This window comes from Rutilus rutilus (genome assembly GCF_951802725.1).
Source record: "Rutilus rutilus genome assembly, chromosome: 19".
Taxonomy (NCBI): Eukaryota; Metazoa; Chordata; class Actinopteri; order Cypriniformes; family Leuciscidae; genus Rutilus; species Rutilus rutilus.
The window spans coordinates 31,104,781-31,131,208 of NC_140232.1; the positions used below are offsets into that span (position 1 = coordinate 31,104,781).

A 26,428-nucleotide genomic window follows, 5' to 3' on the forward strand; every position below is an offset into this window, starting at 1 on the left:
CAGAGTTGATGTGGCAAAGCAGAAGTGCCTCTCAAGACGAACATTAACTTTCTACTTTTTAAACATTGCTGCTGGGTTTGTAAAAGCAGGCTAATTGTAAGATATTTTATACCTATACCAACAAAGGCCAAATAAGGCAGTATTATTACATTCAAAAGAGACATTATATTTAAATATGCAGGCTCAATATGTATATAGCTCTTCACAGTTTAAACTTGCATGTTTGTTCTTTGTGGCTTTCTGGACATGCAGCTCTGAACACACAACCACAAACTTCTAGCTGCACATTTTTAGACACTGTGACACGTCTGTCTATCACATTTAGCACACAAGTTCTGTAAAAAAAACAACAAACACCTATTCGCTATTTTAATATGTATTAACTTTCAGAAGTCTTTATAAAGGTAGCCTGTGCACCACATATTGCCTGTAGGATATCAAATAATAGATAATATAATATATTTAAAAAACTGCACTCAGTTGAATTTAATACAATACCAAACAGTTAACTGGACCCATTGACTTCCATAGTATTTTTTTCCTACTATGGAACTCAATGGGTCCAGTTAACTGTTTGGTTACTGACATTCTTCAAAATATCTTCCTTTGTGTTCAGCAGAAGAAAGAAATTCATACAGGTTTGAAACAACTTGAGGTTGAGTATATGATGACACAATTTTCATTTTGAAGTGAACTATCCTTTTAATGACTATTTATAGGATGGGATTAGTGTAACCAGAGTGGGACCCGCAATAGAAAAAAAATCTAGAATCAGAATGAGATTTATTGCCAAGTATGCTTACACATGACAGACGCTTCCAGTGCAGAATGACAGTGACAAGGCAGATAATAAAAGTAAAATAAGTGACTAAAAATGACTGCAGAGTAGAACTGCAGAAGTAGCTCCTGTGGCAGGTTGAACCTTTTTCACAATGGAGCCTATGTGAGTGTCCCATTTCAGGTCCTGAGAGACGGTGGTGTCCAGGGACCTTATTGACTCCACTGTTGCCAAAGTGCTGTTCATTATGGTGAGCGGAGGGAGTGCTGGGGGTTTCTCTCTCCTAAATTCCACAATCATCTCCACTGTTTTGAGTGTGTTCTGCTCCAGGTTGTTGTGACTGCACCAGGCAGCCAGCTCTTTAACCTTATGTCTGTAGACAGACTCGTGACCGTCCTGGATGAGGACAATGAGTGTAGTGTCATCTGCAAACTTCAGGAGCTTGACAGAGGGGTCTTTTGCAGGGCAGTAATTGGTGTAGAGGAAGAAGAGCAGTGGGGAGAGCATCAGTGCTGATTGTACAGGTGTTGGACGTGAATTTTTTTCTCACATAGGTCCCAGATCTTTCAAGATTTAGTACAGTCCCATGTTGACTGCATCATCCACGGACCTGTTTGCCCAATAAGTAATCTGCAGGGGTCCAGCAAGGGTTCAGTGATGTCCTTCAGGTCTTTCAAATGACTTCATGACCACAGATGTTAAAGCAACATGTCTGTTGTCATTCAGTCCTGTGATTTTGGGTTTCTCTGGGATGGGGATGATGGTGGAGCAGGATTGATGATTTTAAGCAGGATTTGAAGCAGGGATTTGCATTGCTCCAGTGATCTGTTGAAGATGTTTGTGAAGATAGGGGCCAGCTTGTCAGCACAGGATTTCATTTAATACATTTTTATCTATGTTCCCCTTTTGAGGGGGAAGACTATTCTATTTGCGCTGCCAAATGTAATCTTCCCCCTGAAAAGTGGAACAGTGATATTTTAAAGAACAGACACGAACACTTGTTCTGTTTCCTTCCATCTTTGTCTTACAGATAACAGTATCACAGTAATCACATCTTCATACTCATATCAGCATCAATATTAAGATATTGAGGGGCTTAACTGAAATATGATATTTTTAAGAACATGCATGAAAACTTGTTGCGTTTCCCTCAGTATTATAAGACTGGGGGAAGGGAACCTGCATTCTTGATACTGATTGGTCAATTGCGCCATCCAGTGGTATGTTATTCCCCAGTAAACAACACGTAAAAACAACACAGGCTGGTACACGGATGGTAACTGTCACTGAAGTCGGTGCTTTTGGAAGTTCTGTGTCAATATTTGTACTCAAATCAATATTTTGTGAACAATTATTTAATTATGTCATCCGGGTATCGAGGACTCACACTCTTGTTTCATACAAATGCAGCTGCTGCCATTTTGCAATGATTGTTTTGTACACCGGTTTGGGCTTGTTGTAACTGAATTATGTGGACTATTTCTGCAGGATTTTTTAAAAACTGTATAACCACTTTCTGTTAAGCTTTAGTTCAGTACACACCATGGTACACACACACACACACACACACACACACACACACACACACACACACACACACACACACACACATTATTTGTAATTAACATGTTCTCTAGTAATTCATGCAAGTAATCATTATGATCTTAATATAATAAATATATGTGTAATATAACATACAGCTACTGCCCTCTGATGTAGACAGCAGTAAGTGAAGCATTTATAGTTATATTAATTCATATAGCAGGCATTTTTATCTAAACATACATTTATCTAAACATACAAATGTAGACTGTTACAGCATAAGCAATTCATCCTTATGAGAAAATAAAATTGCATCACAAAATTTAAATAGAAAATCTCAAAAATGTTTTTTTTTTATTGTATATAAAATAATCATAACAATATAAATTCATATATACATTCATTAATACAAAAGGTTAACTGAATAATTAATATATTTTTATTTTTTATGTCTTTTTTGGCAACACTTGACTCATTAATACTAAAACAGACTATTCTATATCTATTAATAAAAAATAATAAAAAACTTGGCTACGTGTTCTGTGCTGGACTAAGTCACTTTGGAAAAAAGTGTCTGCTAAATGATTAAATGTAAAATGTAAATGTACAGTAGAAGTTTGTTTCTCCTCTTCAGGTCTTGTTCTTCTCTCTACAGAAAGTCTTGTGATTATTTATGCATCCATGTAGTCGTTGTCTGTAACAGTTGTGGTGGGGTTGATGGAGTCTGTGTTAACAAACGTGTAGAAAGAGTTCGCTGGGTTAGTCTGTGTGTGCTGGAAAACCACTAAACATGAAGACTGAAAATCTAATCCTGAACACAAACTCATCAGAAACACAGTCAGGACACTAACCCTCATCAGATCATCATCTCATCAAGGACAAATGTGATTATAGTATGTATTTATGCCAGAGTTGTCTTCAAAAGCATTGCATGTTACAATGCACGTCACATCAACAATGCCTAACCTACCCATCACGTGGGTTTAGACAAATCAGTGAGGTCGTACGAATTCATTCGATTTAGCCACCCTTTAGTCGCTCGTGCGAATTGGTCGTGACGTGAGAGCGTTGCAACAACTGGTGTGAGATTTTAAGAAATACTTGCAGGAAACTATATTGAGCTCTGACTATAGGCCTGATGTGTGATGCCATTAGTCATCAGAAATAAGATTGAGGAAGAGAAACTCTGTTCATTGACTTCATCTTCAGCTCAGAAAACTAAAGCACGTATATGTTGAATGAAACATATGAAATGAAACGCATAAAGCATGCTCTCAGTACATTGTGTACATATTTTCAGTTTTAGACTTTTATCTGACTGTGGTCATCAGAACTTTCATAATATTCATTGCTGCTATAAATAATTAAACTGTTACATTGGTAAAACACACTTTTAGCTTCTTCTGATGGTGGTCAGGTCACGATCACTGCCACAGTCATGATGACGAGACCAACAGCAAGGAACGAGGAAAAGCAGGTGCAGAATGAAGATACTGCTTCCTCACAATGATCCAAGACTGCGTGGAAATGCAATGACAGGCAAAAAGAAGTTTTGGCTTGTATGCATTGAAATACACAGTCTCATACACACACATGCAAAGATCAGCTGTATTATCATTGTACATTTTTAAATAGCTAATTATACACCCCAAACATCACCAGATGAGGAAGAAAGAAAGGTAGAGAGAAGAAGGCATATAAAAATGTTTCAGAATAGGAAAATGCAAACACATGGCAATATTGTATCATCTAGGCAGGGGTGTAACATCTAAACATCCTATAGCAGAGATGCATTTGTTTTACCTGAGCGCTTGTAAGTGTAGGTCTGGGTGCGCATGTTTATGGACATTGCATTAAAAGGAACCTCACGCTCACAGGTGAAGGAAGCAGGTGGACTCACAGTGACCATATACACACATGTTATTCTAGTATCTGAAGAAGTGCAATGGACATTTCCCTTGGTGTAGTTCAGTTCACTCTCCACAGACAGCACAAAAGGACTTATCCACCGACTGTGTTCCCATTTAAACCCTCGGTCAAACGTGCACACCACCATGACTCTATCATGCTCTCCGTCTTCTATTTGTCGGTACACTGTGATGTCAAACACTGCAATATCTGAAACACAACACATCAACATGCTGGTGAAATATGAACATGTTACAAATTTCTGCAGCTCAAATTGTGCCTACAGTTGTGTGCATCTTCAACTAATGTGCTGGATATTTAAATAATAGCTGCACACATTTTGATCCCTTTATTTATGTTCATTTATCACCAGTCTTGCAAAAATAACTTGCATAATAATTGTTAAAAAGGCCATTACTAGTAAGAATAATATGCCTCCTGACTTAAATCTTTTTCTTTTGCCGAGATTGATCGACACACAGCATCCAGCACAGCAGCCAATCAGCGTTTGCGGATCTACGTGCATGCAAACATCCCGCCCTCAGTGTGAAGTTGAAAGTTGATTCTGTTGGAGCACTGATGCTAACTCTGAACTTGGCCGTTGTAAATAACATATAGTTTGTTCATTTCATGTGTGTTGTACGTCAATGCAAAGTAATTGTATTATATTCGATCTCTAGCAATCATGTGCAATACTAGACCTGTTTAATATTTAGTTTTGCTGTTATAACGTGCACTAGCTCGTTACGGTTAATTATAGGAGTTGCCACGTCTTTGGAACGATGTTGCGCTGTATATAGGATGTTATCGTTATGCTTAGTTTTTTTATATTGATGTCATTTGTGTATATTTCATCTGTGTTTGGTGCATTTCAATTGTCAAAGTCTGCGGTCGAGGTATTCTGAAGTTGTAAACAACTTAATGCACATGCGTGAAACAAGACCAGACAAAGCTCCGCTGACAAACCATGTGACGCAGATAAAACTGTTTACAGTTTAATTAAATTATGACAGAGAAAGTTTGTTTTTCTTTCATTATTAATTTCATTTCTGCATTTTGTTCATATTCATTATGTAGGCTACCTGTTTTAAAACACTTAATGTTATTATCATGTATGTTTATACTTGTCTATATTTTCTGTTTTTATAGAAAAACCACACCCACTTATACACCCTAATTAAGGACAAGTGGTGACAAATAAACGGGTTATTCCCAAATATCGGACATCTACTGACCAGTCTCTTACCAGACACCCTGTGGCGGGTTTTCAACTTAACTGGCAATATAAATAAATGTGATTGTGCTATCAACAGCCAACTCATTTCTTCAATAATCAAGTACTGTGTGCCAAAAGGAAGCCATGATGCAATCCCATTGTTTTGAGGAAAGTAATTAATGTTGTTTTTAAATTACTTCTAGTGTATTAGTTTAGTAAAAGACATTAACAGTGAAAAAAAAAAAAAAAAAACAGAATCACTTTAACTTAAAACACGGCAGTTGAGAGATTAGGGCTTTTTAAATTGTATTTCAAGGACTTTTAATACAGTTCGAGAATGGAGAAAACTAGAAAATTAGGAGAAAATGGAGAAATTAGATCATACTAGTATCCACAGAGTAGTAATAATCTGAATCGTCCATGTATTCGTCTTCCTGGCATTTCTCTGGATAAAACAAATAACAATAGTTTATTTTTATTGTATGATTTATTACCTGTACACATTGTGAAGTAAAACGCGGGAGAAAGCAATGTACTTACGTAAAGTGAGCATTACAACCAGCAAAAGGGCCTGAAAAAGGAGCTTCATCTTCATCGTACCTCAAACTATTGTGCTTTCCAAACACACTGGGTGCTTCTCAATTCTTATTTGTGCAGCCTAGTTTCCTTTCCTCGCTTCTCCGCTCCACTCCCTGAAAGGATACAAGGGTAGGACGCAAGGAAAAAAAGGCTTGTTCGACTTCATGCAGCTCCAGGGCTGCCAACTTTCGAGTTAAAAACTTGCATCACAATCAGGGCCGTCGCTAGTGGGGTGAAAGGTGGTGACAATTATAGGGGCCCCCACTGCCCAGGGGGCCCCACAAAATCCAGCAGTTACACTATATAGGCCCTTGTTGCATGAATAATTCTACTATTTATATTAGTTGTATGCCTGAGATTTAAATGAAAACCACAAAAACATGCAATTTGGTTAAATATTTTTTCCAAATATTCTCTTACCTCCCTATGAATGGTTTAGTCCGATCTAAAGTATTTATTAATTATTCAGTCAGTGACAAACATCAGATGGACCCAATAAAATTGTAAATCCCACCCCAGCTCGTGAACAGAACCAATCAGAGTTGAGGCGGCATGTGCCTGAAGTTAAAGGGATACTCCACTTTTTTCGGAAATATGCTCATTTTACATCTCCCCCAGAGTTAAACAGTTGAGTTTTACCGTTTTAGAATCCATTCAGCCGAACTCCGGGTCTGACGGTACCACTTTTAGCATAGCTTAGCATAGATCATTGATTCAGACGAGTCCAGTAGCATTTCTTTCAATATTTTTCCTATTTAAAACTTGACTCTTCTGTAGTTAAACCGTGTACTAAGATCGACGGAAAATGAAAAGTTGCGATTTTCTAAACCTATATGGCTAGGAACTACTCTCATTCCGGCGTAATAATCAAGGAACTGTGCGGCCGTAACATGGGTGCAGCAGGCGTAGTGATATGACGCAGCGCCTGAAAATAGGTCTAATAGGTTAGACAAACTTAGTCCCGGTCACGTTGGAAGAAGTTACCGAGCTGGGGACTATTTTCAGGCGCAGCGTCATATCATTACGCCTGCTGCACCCATGGTACAGCCGCACAGTTCCTTGATTATTACGCCGGAATGAGAGTAGTTCCTAGGCATATAGGCTTAGAAAATCGCAACTTTTCATTTTCCGTCGATCTTAGTACACGGTTTAACTACAGAAGAGTCAAGTTTTAAATAGGAAAAATATTGAAACTCTTTGGTCATTTTGAAAGAAATGCTACTGGACTCATCAGAATCAATGATCTGTGCTAAGCTATGCTAAAAGTGGTACCGTCAGACCCGGAGTTCGGCTGAATGGATTCTAAAACGGTAAAACTCAACTGTTTAACTCTGGGGGAGTTGTAAAATGAGCTTATTTCCGAAAAAAGTGGAGTATCCCTTTAACGATGAACTTGGTGGAAGAGCGGGAGACTGACTGACAAAATGTCGCGGAAAAGAAAACATAAATTAGGGTAGCAGAAACGCCATGAAAAGAATGAGAGGGAGGCCGGGAGAGTCAAGATCAAGACGTAGCCTACTTAAAGACAGGTTGTGTTGTTATTTCGCTGTGAATAAGAAAACTACCGTCCACAGCCTGTCGGGTAGGCTATTGTCACTCTTCATTATCGATGCGCACCGCAATCGACCGAATGATTACGTGTTCAAAAGCCCTGTCTTTAACACTATTGTAAATAGAGTTCAAAAATTGACACGAGTCACGAAGCATTGCATTATGCACCTAACCTGCCAGCTGATGATGTATTTATTACATCAATAAAACACGAATACACACTACACTTGAATGAATACATTTTAGCTTTATTTAATAATATTTCTTTATTAAAAAATAAGACAATAAATGACTTTATTTTTTAAATTTGTCTGCTTTCAAAAATGTTATGCTTTCAATGTGGATTTAATCTGTCCTTCAATGTATTAACCTTAACACCATTTCCGCTTTCTTTACCACACCCAGTTCTCTCCAACAGCAACAGGCTTGACTGACTCAAGAGCCGGACTCCTCTGGGGTCTATGAAACGCTCTGCTTCTGGCAGTGAAATGCTCTCACCCAAAAATCCAAGTAACTATAGAATTACTTTTAGTGTAGAGTTTGAATGCTTTTGTTATCAATGTATGGATAAGCATTTGACTGATTCTCGATTCATCTCCAGGTCTCCAGATGATCCTACAGCTTCAGTGGAAGAATGTTGTGAACTCTTGTATTCCTTTTCTGGCCTGCTTTCTGCCATCTTTCACTCCCTGTAGGAAGTCTAACGAATTTCTTTGAAGACAGAACATTCAAAGAAAACTTATACCCTCTCCCTAGATATAATATAGAATTAAATGTTTTGTTGAATGCAATTGGTTGCCTTTATATATTTTTTTTGCTGTTGACCAAACTTCTTTCTTAACTTAAACTGAGCAGCTTTAATTGATATAGTATATAATATTCGAGGCTAGAGAGAAAGAAAAGAGCAAAAGTTAGATTTCTGTGCACATGTATGATTCTCATTAAGTATTGAAAATATCCATTAAGAATCAAATGATTTAAAGGGGTCATATAATGGTACATGCACTTTTACAAGTTGATTGTACTGAAATGTGTGTTGGCAGTGTACACAACCATCATAAAATGATAAAAATCCATCCAGTGTTTTTTTTTTTTAAATCTTCTTATGTTTTCCCCCCATCTTTTTTTTTATTGCAGAAAAGATAATATACAGATAATAACACAAAATATAAACAATCAAGACAAAAAAAAAAAAAAAAAGCATAGCTCACATTCAGTTTTAACAAATAAGGATATTACAAAATACCAGGGGTATTGAAGAGTGTATCATAGCATTTTAAATATTTCACAGACTTTTTGTTTTTTAACAGTCTTATTGAAGAAATATAAAAGTCAAAGTCAGAGCAAAACAAATTTAACATAGGAGATGAATTAAGAACTTTTTGTTTATGTATGTTAAATTTTGCTAATAAAATAAAAAGGTTAACAATTAATTCCAGATCCTTATTGCTTTGATTTTCATAATACAAGGTAACATCCTTTAAAGTAAAGCAATAATTAATATTCATCAGATTAAATATAAAATCTGCCAAATCAGTCCAAAACTGGTTCATGACACAGTCAAAAAATAAGTGAGTCAGTATCTCTTTCTCATTATTACAAAAACAGCACATATCATCAATATCAGAGAATCTTGATATTAAAGCTTTAGAAGGATAAATGGTATGTAGAATTTTGAAGTGTATTTATTTTATTTTATTATTAATACAGTATTTGAAAGGAATTAACCAAGCTCTTCTCCAGTCAATATTTTCAATCTTGAGAGTTCCAGAAAAATTTCCCTCTAGGAGATATTTTGTTTTGTTTTTGGAAAATATGTTTTCCCACATCTCAAATCAAGCCGTTCTTATTTTGTGATGTCACAAAATCGATGCCCCTCTCACGATTGTTGATTGACAGCAGCGTTTCAACACTGTTTGCTGACTGGAAAGGACCAGTATGGTACGTCAGTCACTTGGTGGCGCCAAACCAACACTCTGTAACAACACCTGTCCGACTGGTATGGAACAGCAGCCAGAAGTTTAGAGGAATCAGCATGAATGACCTTCTCCTGAAAGGGCCTGATGTACTTAATCCCATCCGAGCAGTGCTACTAAGGTTCAGGAGAGTCCATGCTGCCCTCGGCGACATCAAGAAGATATACAATTCTGTGTGGCTTGAAGACCTGGAGATGCACCTCCATAGATTTCTCTGGAGAGACAGTGAAGATGGAGAAATTGAGGAATATGCCATCACTAGGGTCAACATTGGCGATCGACCAGCAGGGTGCATCGCACAACTGGCTATGAGAGAGACAGCAAAGCTGCCCATGTTCACTCATCTGGAGGAGGAACGGAGAGTCCTTGAAGACGATTCCTATGTAGATGACATCCTGACATCCCATAATGACCTGGAAAAGCTAGACGAAACCACCAAAAAAGTAGAAGAAATTCTGAAGGCAGGTGGATTCTTCCTCAAGCCGTGGGTCCGATCAGGCCAAAGTGGGAGGCAGACGTCTACATCAGAACATCCAGCATCGTCAGATGAAGTCTTCATTCTCCCCAACCAAATGAAAGAAGGAGACAACAAAGCCCTTGGAGTTGGTTACCTGGTCGAACCAGACAAACTGTACCTCATGACCTCAATAAACTTCTCAAAGAGAAAAAAGATGAGAATCAGCCAAAATCTCGTCGGAGAAGAGGTGAAAGGAAAAACTCCAAATCCACTGACTAGAAGACAACTGCTTAGCCAAGTAGCTAGTTTTTATGACCCAATAGGCCTTGTAACACCTGCCAAACAGAAAGGAGCCATTCTAGTCAGAAAAGCATTTCAAGAAGCTGGAGGCAAAACTCTAACATGAGACACACCTCTGTCTGAAAGACTTAGAGAAGAAGCCATCCAGCTGTTTGAGGAGTACACACGCCTCAACCAAATTACCTTCCATAGAAGCCTCACACCAGTCAAAAGGATTGGAGGACCCTGGGGAATAACATTCTCAGATGGGAGCGACCGGAGCTATGGAGCTGTTGCATACTTCAGGTGGGAGACCGAACAAGGCATCCTGGTCCGGCTTGTTGAGTCCAAAGCCAAGCTCACACCACTTGACCAAAAGGGAGAACCAGTGAAGACTGAGGTCTGTGGTGCTGTGTTCGCTGCAAGACTCAGGAATACATTGAAAAGCACAGTCGGATGCAAGTTGAACGTTTGGGTCTATCTGTTGGACAGTCAAACTGTGCTGGGTGCAATCCAAAGGGACAGTTATGGGTACCAGACCTTTTTTGCAAACAGAGTGGGAGAGATCCAGAAGTCCACATCAGTTGAAGACTGGAGATGGATTCCAGGTGAGCAAAACATTGCTGACCTCACAACAAGAGGAGCAACCCCAGAAGACCTCAAAGAGAACTCTGTGTGGCAAAATGGCCCAGAGTTTCTGAAACGACCTGTGGAGGAGTGGCCGACAAAGTCAACCAAAGATGTCGCTGCAGATGCCAAAGAAGGTATAAACAAGCTCCAAAGGAAATGTTTTACAGCAGCACTGACCCGAGCACAGGTGGGAAAAAACCAACATGCTCCACCTGCCACTGCAATGCCAATGTCTCCAACCTCTGACCAAAACAAGGACCTGCAAAGCAGCCCTAGCGGAAAAGGCCGGAGGCCACCTTCTGGTTCTTCAGTGAGGAAAATCCTTAACATCAGTAAGTTCAGCAGTTTAACCAGGTTGATGAGAGTCATTGCCTGGGTGTGGAGAGCTGCCACAAAGTGGAAAGAAATGCTGGCCAAGACCTCAACCACAAGCAAGCCAAAGAAGAAGGAGATTCCTTCAGCTCTTGAGATCAAGTCCAGAGTCAAGGAAGCTACACTTACCATCATGGAGTGTGAAGATGCACTCAGGGATCTCTTCCTTGCGGCTCAAAAGGAGGTAACCTTGCCAGACACCACACTCAGCAGGCTTACTGTGGTCAGAGAGGAAAGCACTGGACTTTTGCTCTGTGGAGGAAGATTCCAAATCTTTAATGAAGAAAAAACTGCAGTACCAATCTTGCCCTGCACATCATGGCTATCCACTCTTCTAGCTCAAGAAGCCCACAAGGCAAATCATGAAGGAATCGTAGGCACACTCCTCCGGATGAGAAGGAAAGCATGGGTGGTAAGAGGCCGGAAACTAGCTCAGAAGATCGTTGATAACTGTGTGATATGCAGGAGACTTAAGGCCCGAACCTGCCAACAGATCATGAGTGACCTTCCATCGGAGCGAATAACACCAGCCAATCCATTTGAGTACACGACGGTGGACTTATTTGGACCTTACAAAGTGAAAGATGAGGTGAGAAAGAAGGTGAAACTCAAAGTGTGGGGAATTGTCTTTTGTTGCATGGCGTCCAGAGCTATGCACACAGACCTTGTCAGTGACCAGTCAGCTGAAGGCTTCCTGTTAACCTACCAAAGATTTACGGCACTGAGGGGACATCCAAGAAAATTGTGGTTGGATCCTGGAAAGAACTTTGTCGGAGCCAGACCTGCCCTCAAAGAGCTCTACATGTTTCTGGACCGACTGGAGAAATCAAAGCTTGAAGATGAAGTCTCCAAGCATGGCACAGAATGGAGCTGGAGGATCCATCCAGCAGACTCACCTCACAGAAACGGAGCTGCTGAAGCTGCTGTCTGGACTGTGAAGCGGGTTTTGCACAATCTGGGGGGTAATGGAGTCTTCACATGGGGTGAGTTTCAAACTTTCCTTTATATGGCTTCCAACCTCGCCAATGAATGACCTATTGATGCCAGGACTCAGAGCCGGGAGGACTGTGTAGAATATATTAGCCCAAATTCACTTCTGCTCGGAAGAACTGGACCCAGAGGAGATCCAGGGACCTTTGACTTACAAGAGGTTAAGAACCATCCACAGAAGTTGACCGGTTCTGGAGGAAATGGAGCCAGTTAGCCGGACCAAACCTGTTTGTCCGGACCAAGTGGCACACAGCTCACAGGAATGTGGCAATTGGAGATGTCGTCTGGCTGGCTGACCAGAACGCCTTGAGGAGTCAGTTCAGGCTTGCCAGAGTCATTGACGTCAACACTGACAGGAAGGGAATTGTGAGGGATGTATATCTCCGATCCTTCCCCAGCTACCCAGTCGCAACTGTGAAGCCCACTAAAAAGATGAAAAACCAATCAACCAAGATACCTGCAACAGTTCTTCACAGGGATGTCAGACGGATAGTTGTCCTGCTTCCAGTTGAAGAGCAGCAGCAGCAACAGGATCAAAGATGGAGTAACTAAATCCAACACATCACAGTACTGGTGTGACCTCCTTGGGTTGAAGAACCAGGAGGTCAAGTGGGAGGTGTTGTGTCAATTCATGGTTACCAGTTGTACTGAGCACTCCAGCCTAGATTCACCCAGGACACTCAGAGCACTCCCAATCTGCAGGGGGAAACCATGCAACCGGAGTTGGTGGAACCAACTTCTAGGAAGTGCTCTTGGGACCATATTTACCTGCGCACCCAATGGCATTGAAATGTTTGGTAAGAGCTCAGTTGGCCCTCTCACCCACAGCTCCTGATCATCCAAAGATGCAACTGGTAGGACAGAATGTGATTGAATGTGTTTGAATGTGTTGAGTTCATGCTTCTATATGACTTGTGCTTGGTTGTAACGTGCAATTTAAATTAAATAGTGAAGACTTTATTATGTGAACGTAGAACTTGACAGAAGTAATGTTACTCTAAGCATGTGTATTGTTTAATTATTATATAAGTTTAATTATGGGATTGATATTTTAATTATTAACTATTAGAGATTCTAGGTTAATCTAAATGACTTTGTTTGGTTTGAGGATTCAGTAACATTTATTTATTATTACTTTGAGAAAGTGGTATTGAGATTTATTTGTAACTAATTCATGTTTTTGTTTGTGTATCTTAAAGGTTATCAACCTATTCTGTTCCATCCCAATCTATCAAGCCATCTTTAAGAAAATAAAAAATCAAAAAGTGAAAAGATTTGAGTTGTCCTTTGCGTTCATCAGAGATAAAGCAGTTTTCAAGTTTGGGCAGAGCTGTGGTCAGTCAGAAAACACACAAAGCTTGACAAACACAGACCCGCCCTCGCTCGTGAGCGAGCTGTCAATCATAGTCCGCGCGGACCGGCGCGGTCATTGTTGAAACGTTGGAGCACTATCTATGAGCAGAATGTGGTGTTCTGTTCTTGGGTGCAATAAGGAACACAGCAGTCATTTTGATGTTCCTAAATCCGAACCGCTGAAGACGCAGTGGCTGAGTTTTGTTTTCGAAAGGAATATTCCCCACGATCAACAGCAATGCTTTCATGTTTGCGCAAATCATTTCACCAGACTGCTTTACAAACGAGGGTCAGTAACGTTATAAAGCTGGTTTTGCTAAGAAGCTGCTCCTGAAAAAAGGATCGGTACCAACTATTCGTGTTCCTGCTGCACCTCCAGAAGAAGAAGTGAGTGTAACGTTTTATTAACCTTTATATTTATATTTATATTTATATTAATCTTTGCAAATCGCTAGCACGCTTCACGATGAATGCTGTTTACACTCAGGGTACGGCATGTTTTCTATGTGTGACGTTCTCAATATAATTCATAATCCCACCTTTATAATGAACAACGCGTTATGGTTATTGTGTTATTATGTTACAAACGGTGTATGCACAGAACAGAGGGGCGGGGTGAGCAAAGCTCATTATCATTTAAAGACACATGCACTTAAACGGCGTGCTGAAAACAGAGCTGTTTTTGACCAGGTAAAATGAGTGTTTTCTTACAATACTAATGAGAATTTTTAATTAAAGTATATTACAAACTTTTAATTTAGACCCTAAAGAATCATATTAGCTTGTACAAAAATGGCATTATATGACCCCTTTAATACTCACAGGGAGAGTTTGCTCTGTTAAACCATAATAGGGTTTATACAATATAGCACATTTCTCTGGATAAAATAAACATTGGAAATTCTTTCAACTTGTAAAAGTATACATTATTTATTTACTTATTCTCTATAATGCATTCACAAAATTCTCATGTTTTATGTAAGGCTGAGCAGCTAAACAGCAAAAGAAGGAACTTTATTGTGCTTCATGTTGTGCAGTAGCTGGGTTTGGGTTTTTACTTCACTTTATTTCCAAAAAAGGGAGTTTTTCAGAAACAAGGCCTATGTTATATAAGGTTGCAAAAGTTATCATTAAGAAATTAATTAGTACAGTTACATATATACCAAATATTGTTGTATCAAAATGTAAAAGGAAAGAAACCACTCACACAAATCATTACATTCTGAAGAAGTAAAACGGCCTATTGCACAAATTGTGACCTCAGGATTTGGCCATTATCATTGTTTGCAGTGGCACTGCTTTGGTTAACGTTGCAACACTTCAACAACACGTGTCATTTGTTCTTTCTGTACATGTGGTTTGGTGTAACTGTTGTGGTATGATGTCATCACAATAGAAACTATTTCTGCAAGACTTTTTTTTCTTCTTGATATTCTTCTTTAGAATATTCTGATATTATCTAGAACTGAAGCATATAGAGAATTCAAAGGAATCTTTTATGGCAATATTAAGCCACAGAAAACTAGCTGGATATAGTTAGAAATGAGAACTGGGACATAATTATTGGAAATTTGGACAAATAGAATATTTTGTACTTTAGACAATATAAAGATTATATATATATATATATATATATATATATATATATATATATATAGCTGCTGCCCACTTATGTAGACAGAAATTAAAGCTACAGCAGTAAGTGAAGCATTTATTTTTATATTAATTCATTTAAAGACAATTTTATCTAAACATACAAATAAGGAATGTTACAGCATAAGCAAATTATGTAATACAATTGGGCTGTCAACATTAAAAGGATAGTTCACCCAAAAATGAAAATTCAAACCACCAGAATAAAGCAAACCAGTGGGAATGAATGACTGTTATATTGAAGCACAAACATGTGGTCCTGTTGTGTATCACAGCTTGACTTGTCTAAAATATAAATAAGCTCTTTGCTGTTGCACTGCACACAGACTATACACTGCAAATTCTGAAAAGTTTTTTCTCACCAACAACTGTGTGAGATTTTAATATAGAAACACATACGGAATCAATATTGAGATCTGTAGGCATATGTAATGCCATTATTGTCATCAGCAATAAGATTGAGGAAGAGAAACTTGCATCTTCAGCTCAGAAAACCAAAACCTGCATGTTAGACTTTGAACTTGTAAGAAAATAAGGAAATGAAATTAATTGTATAACAAAGCATTTAGAGATGCTCTCAGCACATTGTGAATGCATTTTCATTATTTTCATTTATAGATTTTGATCTGACTGTGACTAACTGGTTAACACACCACCTTTATTTGCTCCTGATGGTGGTCACGATCACTGCCACAGTCATGATGACGAGACCAATAGCAATGCAGGAGGAAAAGCAGATGTAGAATAAAGATACTCCTTGATCTGTGTAAGTCTCACTCTGACGGTTCACCGCAGAATTAATCTCATGCACACAGGTGAAGGAAACAGGTGGACTCACTTTCACATCAAACACACACTTTTCATTTGAATAACACAGTGGGTTCTTCAGTGTGTAGTTGTGTTCACCCGCCACTGACAGCTGGAAAGAGCTCTTAGTGAACCTCCAGCCAAATGAACACATCACTATCACGTGCTCTCTGTCCTGCATCTGCCCATACACTGTGATGTTGGGCACGGGGGCATCTGAAATAAAACACACCAGCATGAATTAACGTTAAAAACAGCACAAAGACTATTGATTTTAAATATGTGTTTAATGGTATATTTTTACTAAGTAATATGATTAAAGGCAAGTATCATCACTGCTACTGATGTCTCTACTAAACAGATTTTTTTTCTTCCAATTTTAGCTATTCAAGGTTTTGTATTCTCGTAAGCACTCGCCAAATCAGCCATTTGACTAAACTCACACAGGCAGTGTTTGCCATGCCATTGACAGGATCTGATGGGGGAAAATAACACTAATGGAAACAATAGGTGCTTCACACCTTCAGTGCTTGGCCCTTAATTATGTCACTAATTTAAAGTCATTATGCCTATTTATTCCCTGCTATATAGAATATTTTCCCCCCAAATGCAACACATTTCTCGAAACTAAATTTAAACAATTAAGGCATTATTCAAAACAGCCTTACAGCACCACAAAATATCCACCACTTTGATTCAGCTAACTTTATTAAAATACATATTATGAACGCTTGTTTTATCTTATTTGAAATCATTGTATGTCATCTTGAGGTTGAGGTTGGTTGAGAACCACTGCTATAGAAAGTGCCTATGGTGCTTAAGTAATAAATAGAGATGTTTCTGTAGTGAATAGTTGTGTTGTCTTACTTATTGGGTGGCAGAAGCCCCACTTTCCCTTTTCAAAATCATTTTCTGTGGAACACCACAGCAGACCATCACCCCTGCCATCCACAGTGCACTCAGCATACACATCTCCATTAAACTTAAAAGGGAAATAGCATGGTTTCCCATTTGGAGCACTAGCCATCTCTGCAGAACAAAAATAAATGAAATATAGGGGTTTAAGTTTAATTTAGAATAAATGAAGGAGTTGATGATCTGAAAAATGTACATGACTAAGGGAAACAAGTCTTTCACCTAGTTAAACAAATGCTAACATCATACAGGGAAATTAATTTAACATTTTGGCAGCCATTATTATAAAGGTTTTAATGGCTGTCAGGTGGATGTTTGGTTGTCATACCTTGATATCCACGAGAACACAAATCTTTGTCAGTCCCATAAATCAGCCAGCGACTCCAAACACCTGTTTCATTAAACAGCATCATATTTTGCTTATCATTTCCATAGTTCAAGTGCAGTGGATGTCCCTTCAACACAAGCAAGGTCTCATCATTACATTCCCAGGTTTGTCTGGGGTTAGATTCATTGCAGGGCAGAAGGATAACTTTGGACCTGTCTTCGATCTTCTCGGCCTCCAAGCAGAGACTAAAAGCGAGGCTGATGATTCGTGAAGAGGAAATCCATTGGAAATGCTGAGCTGTGAAAGATGCGTCGCATGGCGCAGTCAGCACTACAGTAGCACTCGCGGCATACACACATTTGTTGTGGTCTTCGTTGTAGATAAGGAAGGAGCTGGTACTATCTGAATATATGAAACATTATATCAGACACTGTAATAGGCAGCACATTCCATTATGAGTTCAAGTTGAGAAAAATGTCTAGGCTACTTATTAAAATGTAAGACAGGTGGTTTCCTGAGTAGATGGGTTGTTTTTTTTTACCTTAATAACTGTCTTATTGGCTAAAACATACAGTAGCACCATTTTGAAACATCAGCAACTCCTAGCAACTGTAAGCTAGGCTTAAAATATTTTTTACACAGCGGGGTTAGTTGTAGCACAGTGTTACAACTAAGCCGCCAAAGTGTGGTAATGAAATGAAAACAGGGAGCCACACAACTTTTCAGGTTTGAGGATTTATTTATATATTTATTTTGCCACATTTAACTTTGTTGTTAACTTTCACAAACAATGTTGGAATTTAAATGTCAACGTTTTTTTTCACATTTATTTACTATGCATTGATCACTTGTTTATTAAAATCATCCAGGTGGATGCTGCACATTGGTGGTGGTTGAGGAGATTCCCCCTTCCATATGTAAAGCACTTTGAGTACCTAGAAAAGTGCAATATAAATGTAACAAATTATTATTATTGAAAACATAGCCTGTTTTTCATGCAATCCCTTGTTTTTATTATTATTACTATCATTATTAATAATAATAATTTTGCATGCTGCTGCCACACACAAATATAATTCAATTGCAATTACAATATTTGATGATTTTATTTATTTATTGCAAAACTGTTCAGCCCTTTCCTATATCTCTATCCATGATATTGATCCATAAAAGAAGGATGATTGGATGAGGGGTGGATGTATGGATATCTATTTAAAAAGATGCACAAACAATATCAAACTATACAGATAAAATAGTACTGAATTATGTGTGTTACACACAAGTGTTACAACTAACCCCTCTGTCTGTTACAATTAACCCTGCATATGGGGTAAGTTGTAACATTTGCACTTCTGTCACTTTCAGTGCAACTGTATGAAAATGGTAGGTCCTAGAAAAAAACTAAGTGTTCATTTGTAGCAGAGATGTGTATGTTGCTTGTGTAAAAAAATTATTAATCTAACTTAATTCTTTTTTAAATAATTGAGCCAAAGCCAAAATGTGTTCTCCTCTACATTCTTCCGGTGCATGTGTGAATGCTATTAATATTTTGAAGTGCTTTTTCATTTTAATCATAGTATAATTTTTTAGAAATTGCATGTTTTTAAAAATTTTGTTTTATTCAGTATTCATTTTTTTCCAGTTAATAATTTTAGTTCTTCAACACAAATTTATTTCAGTTAGTTGCGAAGAAAACATTTCTAATTCTCCTTTACAATTTTTCATCTAATATTTATATTTTATTTTAGCTTTAATTCAATTAACAATGTTTTAAAAAAAGTTTCAACACTGTTATAGAGCAACTGATATTTCAAGGTTCGTCCCCATTTTAAATAGCGCTAAAAAAAAAGAACACGGCCGTAAAATATGTAGATTAAAGTCATTAGACGATGCACCTGTCATTGAAAGGTAATCAGGGTCGCATGTATTAGATGGCATTATAAAAAAAACAATTTGGAAAAATTAAATTGACTTCTATCCTTGGACGTTAAAATATTTTTTCAGATGAATACTGATAAAAAAATGTATAGATCAAAGCCATTTGATGATGCATCTGCCGTTGTATATTAGTAATTTATACCATGCATCAGATGAATCTCAAACATAGCAACAATTCTATGGACTCCTATCTTTACAGTAGATAGACTAAATCTGAGGCAAAGGAAATGTGATCTACTTACTGAAAGCTGACCAAAAGACCAATAAAAGGACATAAAGCAGGTTCATTCTTGATGTAGTATGGTCCAGGAAGATGATCAAACTATGTCAGAGATTACATTTAAATAAGGAATTGTAAAATTATAATGACAAACAAATTAATCAAGTAAATATGAAAATTGAAATAGAAAAAAATAAATCTAAGTACTAATATCCATAGTACTGTATCTAACAGGTGAGGTTTGTGAAGAGTATAGAGAAAGAAGGGCCCAAAAGGATTAAGATATCTGCAGAATGCAAGGAGAGAAAAAAGGCATAGAGTCTTCTGAACCTAAACATTTTATATGCTGTGCTTAACGTAACAGGAAGGAATTGGGAAACATATTGAAATTCTTTGTGCTGCTCTTGCAACTAGGTCTGCACGATATTGGAAAAAAATGACATTGCGATATTTCGTTTTTCTGCAATATATATATTGCAAAATAAAAAACAACTTCACCAGATGACTTGAATAACTTTATTTGTAAAGAATTAATCATTGTAGAATGATTGGGGTGATTTTGTAAGGGAGTGAATCTGCGTAGAAAATAATAAACAAATTACAACCATAGATAAATACAATAACAAAGATACAAATGAAATAAACAGTGCTTTATGTTTTTCAGGTAAGTTTCAGCAGTATTCAGGAACAAAAATAGAATAATCAAATTTAAAATAACACTTCATCTTCACTGTATAATATTAATCTTTGAATTTCCTGAATTGTGTTGTTTTGATTAACATTAATGACACAGAATGCATAGATCCAATATAGTGATATGCATCCATTTTCTTTCTAAATTTTTTACGTTCACTTAAGCCATAAGCGACTGTGTTTACGAGGATACTCACAACGAAACGGGCATTTTGACAATTTTGCATGTAGGCCTACTGTAGATCTAGCAATGTGAGACTATAGTTTAAATGAATCCCTTTTCTTTGTATGACACATTGACATTACAGTACAGAATAGCTCTTTCTGCATTATCCTGAACATTGTATAAGCATTCATTTCATGTGTCATAGAAGGGAAGAGAGGCTTCTCAGGAGAATGCATTAAATGTAAAATGTAAATGTACAGTAGAAGTTTGTTTCTCCTCTTCAGGTCTTGTTCTTCTCTCTTCAGAAAGTCTTCTGATTATTTATGCATCCATGTAGTCGTTGTCTGTAACAATTGTGGTGGGGTTGATGGAGTCTGTGTTAACAAACGTGTAGAAAGAGTTCGCTGGGTTAGTGTGTGTGTGCTGGAAAACCACTAAACCTGAAGACTGATCAAATCTAATCCTGAACACAAACTCATCAGAAACACAGGACACTAAACCTCATCAGATCATCATCTCATCAATGACAAATGTAATTATAATATGCATTTATGCCAGAGTTGTCTTCAATAGCATTGCATGTCACAATGCACCTCACATCAACAACGCCTAACCTACCCATCACGTGGGTTTAGACAAATCAGTGAGGTCGTACGAATTCGTTTGAATTAGCCACCTTTTAGTCGCTTGTACGAATTCGTGCAAATTGGTCGTGACGTGAGATAGCGTTGCAACAACTGGTGTGAGATTTTAAGAAATACTTGCAGGAAACTATATTGAGCTCTGACTATAGGCCTGATGTGTGATGCCATTAGTTATCAGAAATAAGATTGAGGAAGAGAAACTCTGTTCATTGACTTCATCTTCAGCTCAGAAAACTATATATAATATATAAACTAAATATATATATATATATATAACTATTTAAATAAATAAACTGTTACATTGGTAAAACACACACCTTTAGCTTTGCTCCTGATGGTGGTCAGGATCACTGCCACAGTCATGATGAAGAGACCAACAGCAATGAAGGAGGAAAAGCAGATGTAGAATAAAGATACTCCTTCCTCTTGATGATCCAAGACTGCATGGAAGTGCAAACAGAAAAACAGGAACAAAGATGAATTCACTGAAATATACACAGAGATCAGCCGTACTGTTAATATATTTAAATGGCTAATTATGAATTTATGTACATTTGGCATCATTCTGATGAATCAGAAAAATATATTTTTGTCATTTCTTGCTTATGTTTGATCATTTGCTTATGTTTTATGTTATCATTAATCATTGATATAATTTGAAATGTATGTTTAATGCTTTTCTTTCATTACTCTTTATGCCTCAAATGTAGCTGATTGACTTTGGTTGAACATTTGTACTTGCTGTTTCGATGAGGAATAAAGTCTAAGTTTCTGATCAACAGACCACAAATGCTCGAATGTCTCAGAGTAAAGTGGCAAATGAATGTTATCTTAGCTAAACTTCTTGAAGTGTACGGGCTAACACCTCAGAGTGTGAAAATGTTTGTGTCTTGTGTGTCTGCTTCGATGCAATATGAAAAGAGGAACTTAGCTCTGTTCTGATAAGCAACTGTGATACTGTATAATAGGGAGATCAAACAGGTCAGTCTATACCTTGGACAGTCTATACCCTTCTCAACCCGTCTGTTCAAAGAGAGATCTCTCAACCAACTTTAATTATCTTTAGGCAAGAATATTATACTCGTGTTAATTTTTTAATTAAATAAATATTATAAGTCATTTGAACTGTTCATTTTATGTTTCTTTTTAAACTTTTAATACTGATTATGGATGAATTAAATTTACTCTTCATTATTTGATTGTCTGTTAAGAAATTAAATTTGACAATCATCTGACTGGATCTCCTCCATGCATCATGTTCAAAAGCATGTCAAAGCAAAACTGAATTGTCATTTAAAATGTGAATGGATTACAATCAATGTCGTGGTGGAGCATCTTGTTGAGTGAAATGTCTGTGTTTGAACAAAATATGAAAATACAAACATATACAAATGTTGCAGCAACTAGGCAAGCATGTAACATCTAAATGTTCTTGCAGAGATGCATTTGTTTTACCTGACAAACCGTAAGTGTAGGTCTGGCTGCTCAGGTTCTTGACTTCTCCATTAGAATAAACCTCATACTCACAGGTGAAGGAAGCAGGTGGACTCACAGTGACCAGAAACACACATGAATCTGAACACTGAGAGCTTGTGAGTCTTTTCATGGTGTAGTTCAGTTTACTCTCTACAGACAGTATGAAAGACTTAAATGTCATGTCAAACTCGCACAGCACTATCACATGCTCTCTGTCCTCCACCTGTCGATACACTGTGATGTTCGGCACCGAGAGATCTGAAACACAAACATGCCGGTGAAACATCAATGTGCTAAAAATGCAGCTGAAATAAAATGAAAAAAATGTGCATCTTTAACAGAACTCCTATGTGTTGGCACTTTGGAATAATAGATAGCTTTAATATCAATAACCATGTGTTATAGGAAGCCAGACAGACAATGATGTTGTTATGAGGAAAGTGTTTAATGTTGCTTTTAAATAGTGTTTCATTTTTTTCTTTCAATAAAAAAAAAGAAAAAAAAGTTACCTTCCTCAGAGTAATCACCACTTACCATGTCATCAAAGCCCTGTCCAATAAAAACACATAAAAACACAAATACAATGTATAATTATTTGTCTATGCTAAACAGCAGGGCTGACAGAAAAAAAAACCTATTTAGTTTCAGCAGCTATATACATTATTTACTTAAAAAATAATAATAATTGAAAAACATAACAGAATTTGATAAAAAAATCTTTTGAACCTTAATAACATCACTCACATTGACATTCCACAGCATATCGATATAACTCAGATCGATTTCACTCGACTCGATATCACTTAGATCGATTTCACTCCAAATATTCTCTTCTGTTGTCTGACATTTCTCTGTATAAAAAAGATGACAAATACCATAGTTCATTATAAATGTGTAAAAGTGATGCATTCCCTGTACACTTTAAGTTAAAAATAAAACATGGGAAAAAATAATGTACTTACGTAAAGCTAACATTACAACTAGCAAAAGGTCCTGAAAAAGGAGCTTCATCGTGCCTCAAACTATTTTTCTTGCACTGGCTCAGTTTCTCTCTTCAGTTCTTCTCCTTCACATTTCCTGTGCTAAAGTCTAGTCCTTGTCATTTGCATGTGTTAAGATTCATGTGCAGAGTTGAATATAATAAAAGCAAAAACCATAATCATACCAAGTCAGACAAAATAACATCAAATGAAATGAACATTTTAAACAAAAACTAGATTTTTACAGGGAAGGAAATGCAAACAACCAAGAAAATAAACAAGTAAATGACAATAATGTTCTCAGAAGAGTCAGGGGACATCAAGACGTTTAACGTGGCTTAATATCCTGTGGAAGAAATTTGATCTTTAAGATGTGTGTGACCATCATATGACAGTAAAAGAGCACACACAAACCTTATTCTAATATGGAATTGTATTGGAATGGTAAGAGTGTTGGTACGTGGCAGGAGGGCCTCCACTCAAGGATAAAATATAATGAACAAATCTAAGAATTTTCCACATATGGTTGAAATACCATCATTGGCCTGGAAAGATAACATTCTGGGAGTCAAGACTATAAAAGAGGATAGATGCCCTCTCTTTGTCACACTCTTCAGCCACTCTGTGACTGTATGACTGCTGGCAAGAAAATAAACCTCATCAAAGACAATTGGAAATATTTGTCTCTTATACGGTGATAGAATTTTGTTTGCGACCACAATTCTAAAACAACAACCTGGGAAAACTCAATTCTCTCTTATTTCTCTCATCATAAACACTATGTACTGCATTTTAAAGCAGCTAGAAATTTTTTGTTCTACAAATGTTTTGAGAACATTATCATGCAGTTCTAATAATGTTTTCAGCGGGTAGTTTTTATTTTGGTTCCCAGAATGTTCTCCTAAAAGGTACACAGCAAAAACTGTGAAGGGGGGATAAACCCTTTAAAATAAAATACATTACCAGGAAAAGGGGAAAAAAACAGCTTAGTAATATGGTAAAGCTGCAAAATAGATCAAAACCACATCAACAGAAAAAAAAATAACCACAAAGAATAACACAATAGGAAGTAATTAACAACAAAATAAACCCACTGTTAGCAAAAGAAACCAAAATCACCAAAAAAAGATATTGAAAACAACCCAGCGCAAACAAAAAGAAACAAACAATCAAAGCAAAATAAAAGCCAGCTAGCAGGGAACGCTCTCAGAAGTTTGGCTAACATTCCCTACAAGTTTGGTTAATGTTTTAAAGAAAAAAATGTAATGTTCAAAGAATGTTTGAAGGATGTTTTCTCATTTCAAATAATGTTCCTATGAGGTTAAATGTTAACTAAGATATAACGTTTTAACTGTAAAACTTTGAGGATATTTTGGGAATGTTGTTGAGATAAAAGATTATACAATGTTCTCAATAAAACATTGGCGCAATGTTCCATAATAACAGAGCAGGAACATTATCAAATCAACGTTCGCAAAATGCAAAAGCCCGTCATTATTTATGTGGTGAAATGCTGTGTAATAAGTGGTAACTGTGCTGTATCCCTTTAATGTCCGTTTAGTTTGAACTTGCCACTTGCTAGCAACTGCATTGTTCGCGGGAGCCTTGCGTTTCAAGACCTAATAAAATATTTCTACTCAAATCAATATTTCGTGTTGACTTATTTACTTATGTGGCAAGTAGCCATGTAATAAGCGGGATAATGTACATCCAGCCGGTTGTTATCGCAGAATAAACCCCTTCAGAGTGATGCAAGACCCTTTGGCTTCGCGTCGGGGTCCTGATCACCCTGTCGGGGTTTATTCTACGATAACAACCAACTGGATGTACATTATCCCTCACATAACAATAGCCATAATATTCTATTCTATTAGTTCTACCCATTACATAAGCTCTTGTACTTTATCTCTTGTTCTCCTTTAGCCTATTCAGGATGCTCAGTGTTATTGTTCTTGATGCTCAAGTAAGTACAACAGTGTATAGCAATCTGTTGTCTAAATCTCCATGATGTACTTGTTGATATTAGAATGTATTTTCTAAAATGTTATTAGAATAAATTTATATAAAAAATGTTACGAGATGGCAAGCCTGAAACAGATCACAGCAATAGGCCTACATAGTATCAGCAACTTGGTAAAAATGCGCGCCGGTGTTCAGTATTCAGTGACCCTATATGGCGCTGTATTGCGCTAATCCAACCTACTCATAATTCAAATCCTATCCTAACCCTACCGTCACTGTAAGCCTTGGCCACGAGAGCAGCCGAGAACTTACAGGCCTTGGATGGGTGGCGCAAACGACCCCGCCAGGTGGTCATAACTTCACGCTCCACCTGTGGGATCTCTACGTACCCTTTGGCCTTGTCGGTAACCAGACAGTTGATGGACCCCATTGACTTCCATAGTAGGAAAAAATACAATTTACAAAAAAAAAGTCAACATCAACATTCTTCAAAACATCTTTTTTTTGTGTTCAACAGAAGAAAGAAACTATAAAGTATGTTTGAAACAACTTGAGGGTGAGTAAATGATGACAGAATTGTCTTTTTACAGTGAACTATTCCTTTAATACAAAAAATATTTGCATAATATAACATACAGCTGCTGTAGACAGAAATTGAAGCTACAGCAGTAAGTGAAGCATTTATTTTTATATTAATTTTAGGGCTGTCAAAAGATTAATCGCGATTAATCGCATCCAAAATAAAAGTTTGTGTTTACATAATATATGTGTGCTGTGTATAATTATATTGTATATATCAATACACACACATGCTTGTATATATTTAAGAAAAATGTGTAATTTATATATATAGAAATTAATATTTATATATAATATATATTATATATAAATATATACAGTATATGTATGCAAATATTTCTTAAATATATACATGCATGTGTGTGTATTGATATATACAAAATAATTATACACAGTACACACACATATATTATGTAAACACAAACTATTATTTTGG

At 37.1% G+C, this 26,428-nt stretch overlaps 2 protein-coding genes across 4 annotated transcripts; both read right to left on the minus strand.

The window, feature by feature from the left end:
- Positions 1-2,645: 2,645 nt before the first annotated feature.
- On the minus strand, positions 2,646-25,191 carry LOC311278256 (uncharacterized protein). 3 transcript variants are annotated; one of them, XM_084388962.1, is made up of 6 exons: positions 23,434-25,191; positions 23,216-23,322; positions 22,981-23,020; positions 22,451-22,729; positions 21,313-21,435; positions 2,744-3,044 (listed from the first exon to the last, which is right to left on the minus strand). In XM_084388962.1, the coding sequence occupies exons 1-6, from the start codon at positions 23,480-23,482 to the stop codon at positions 2,992-2,994; spliced, it is 651 nt and encodes a 216-aa protein (XP_084245088.1). In that variant the 5' UTR covers positions 23,483-25,191; the 3' UTR covers positions 2,744-2,991. The 3 variants fall into 3 exon arrangements, with proteins under 3 accessions (XP_084245090.1, XP_084245088.1, XP_084245089.1); XM_084388963.1 differs by lacking the exon at positions 2,744-3,044 and adding an exon at positions 19,995-20,725; XM_084388964.1 differs by lacking the exons at positions 21,313-21,435; positions 22,451-22,729; positions 22,981-23,020; positions 23,216-23,322; positions 23,434-25,191 and adding exons at positions 3,712-3,837; positions 4,124-4,438; positions 5,830-5,889; positions 5,985-6,550 and having other exon boundaries at positions 2,646-3,044.
- On the minus strand, positions 15,330-19,801 carry LOC311278254 (macrophage mannose receptor 1-like). The gene is made up of 4 exons (XM_084388960.1): positions 19,515-19,801; positions 17,335-17,736; positions 16,959-17,120; positions 15,330-16,307 (listed from the first exon to the last, which is right to left on the minus strand). The coding sequence occupies exons 1-4, from the start codon at positions 19,558-19,560 to the stop codon at positions 15,943-15,945; spliced, it is 975 nt and encodes a 324-aa protein (XP_084245086.1). The 5' UTR covers positions 19,561-19,801; the 3' UTR covers positions 15,330-15,942.
- Positions 25,192-26,428: the final 1,237 nt, after the last annotated feature.

Bases quoted from the DNA above. Each gene is read 5' to 3' on its own strand.
- LOC311278254 (XM_084388960.1), bottom strand. From the start codon at position 19,560: ATGAACCTGCTTTATGTCCTTTTATTGGTCTTTTGGTCAGCTTTCA. The intron at 17,737-19,514 runs GTAAGTAGATCA...TCATATATTCAG, and splicing joins GGTCTTTTGGTCAGCTTTCA to ATAGTACCAGCTCCTTCCTT. The intron at 16,308-16,958 runs GTAAGACAACAC...GTTTTATTTCAG, and splicing joins GGGCTTCTGCCACCCAATAA to ATGCCCCCGTGCCCAACATC.
- LOC311278256 (XM_084388962.1), bottom strand. From the start codon at position 23,482: ATGAAGCTCCTTTTTCAGGACCTTTTGCTAGTTGTAATGTTAGCTTTA. The intron at 23,323-23,433 runs GTAAGTACATTA...TTTTTTATACAG, and splicing joins AGTTGTAATGTTAGCTTTAC to AGAAATGTCAGACAACAGAA. The intron at 3,045-21,312 runs GTGTGTGTTTTA...TTGTTAACACAG, and splicing joins CATCAGGAGCAAAGCTAAAG to ACTCCATCAACCCCACCACA.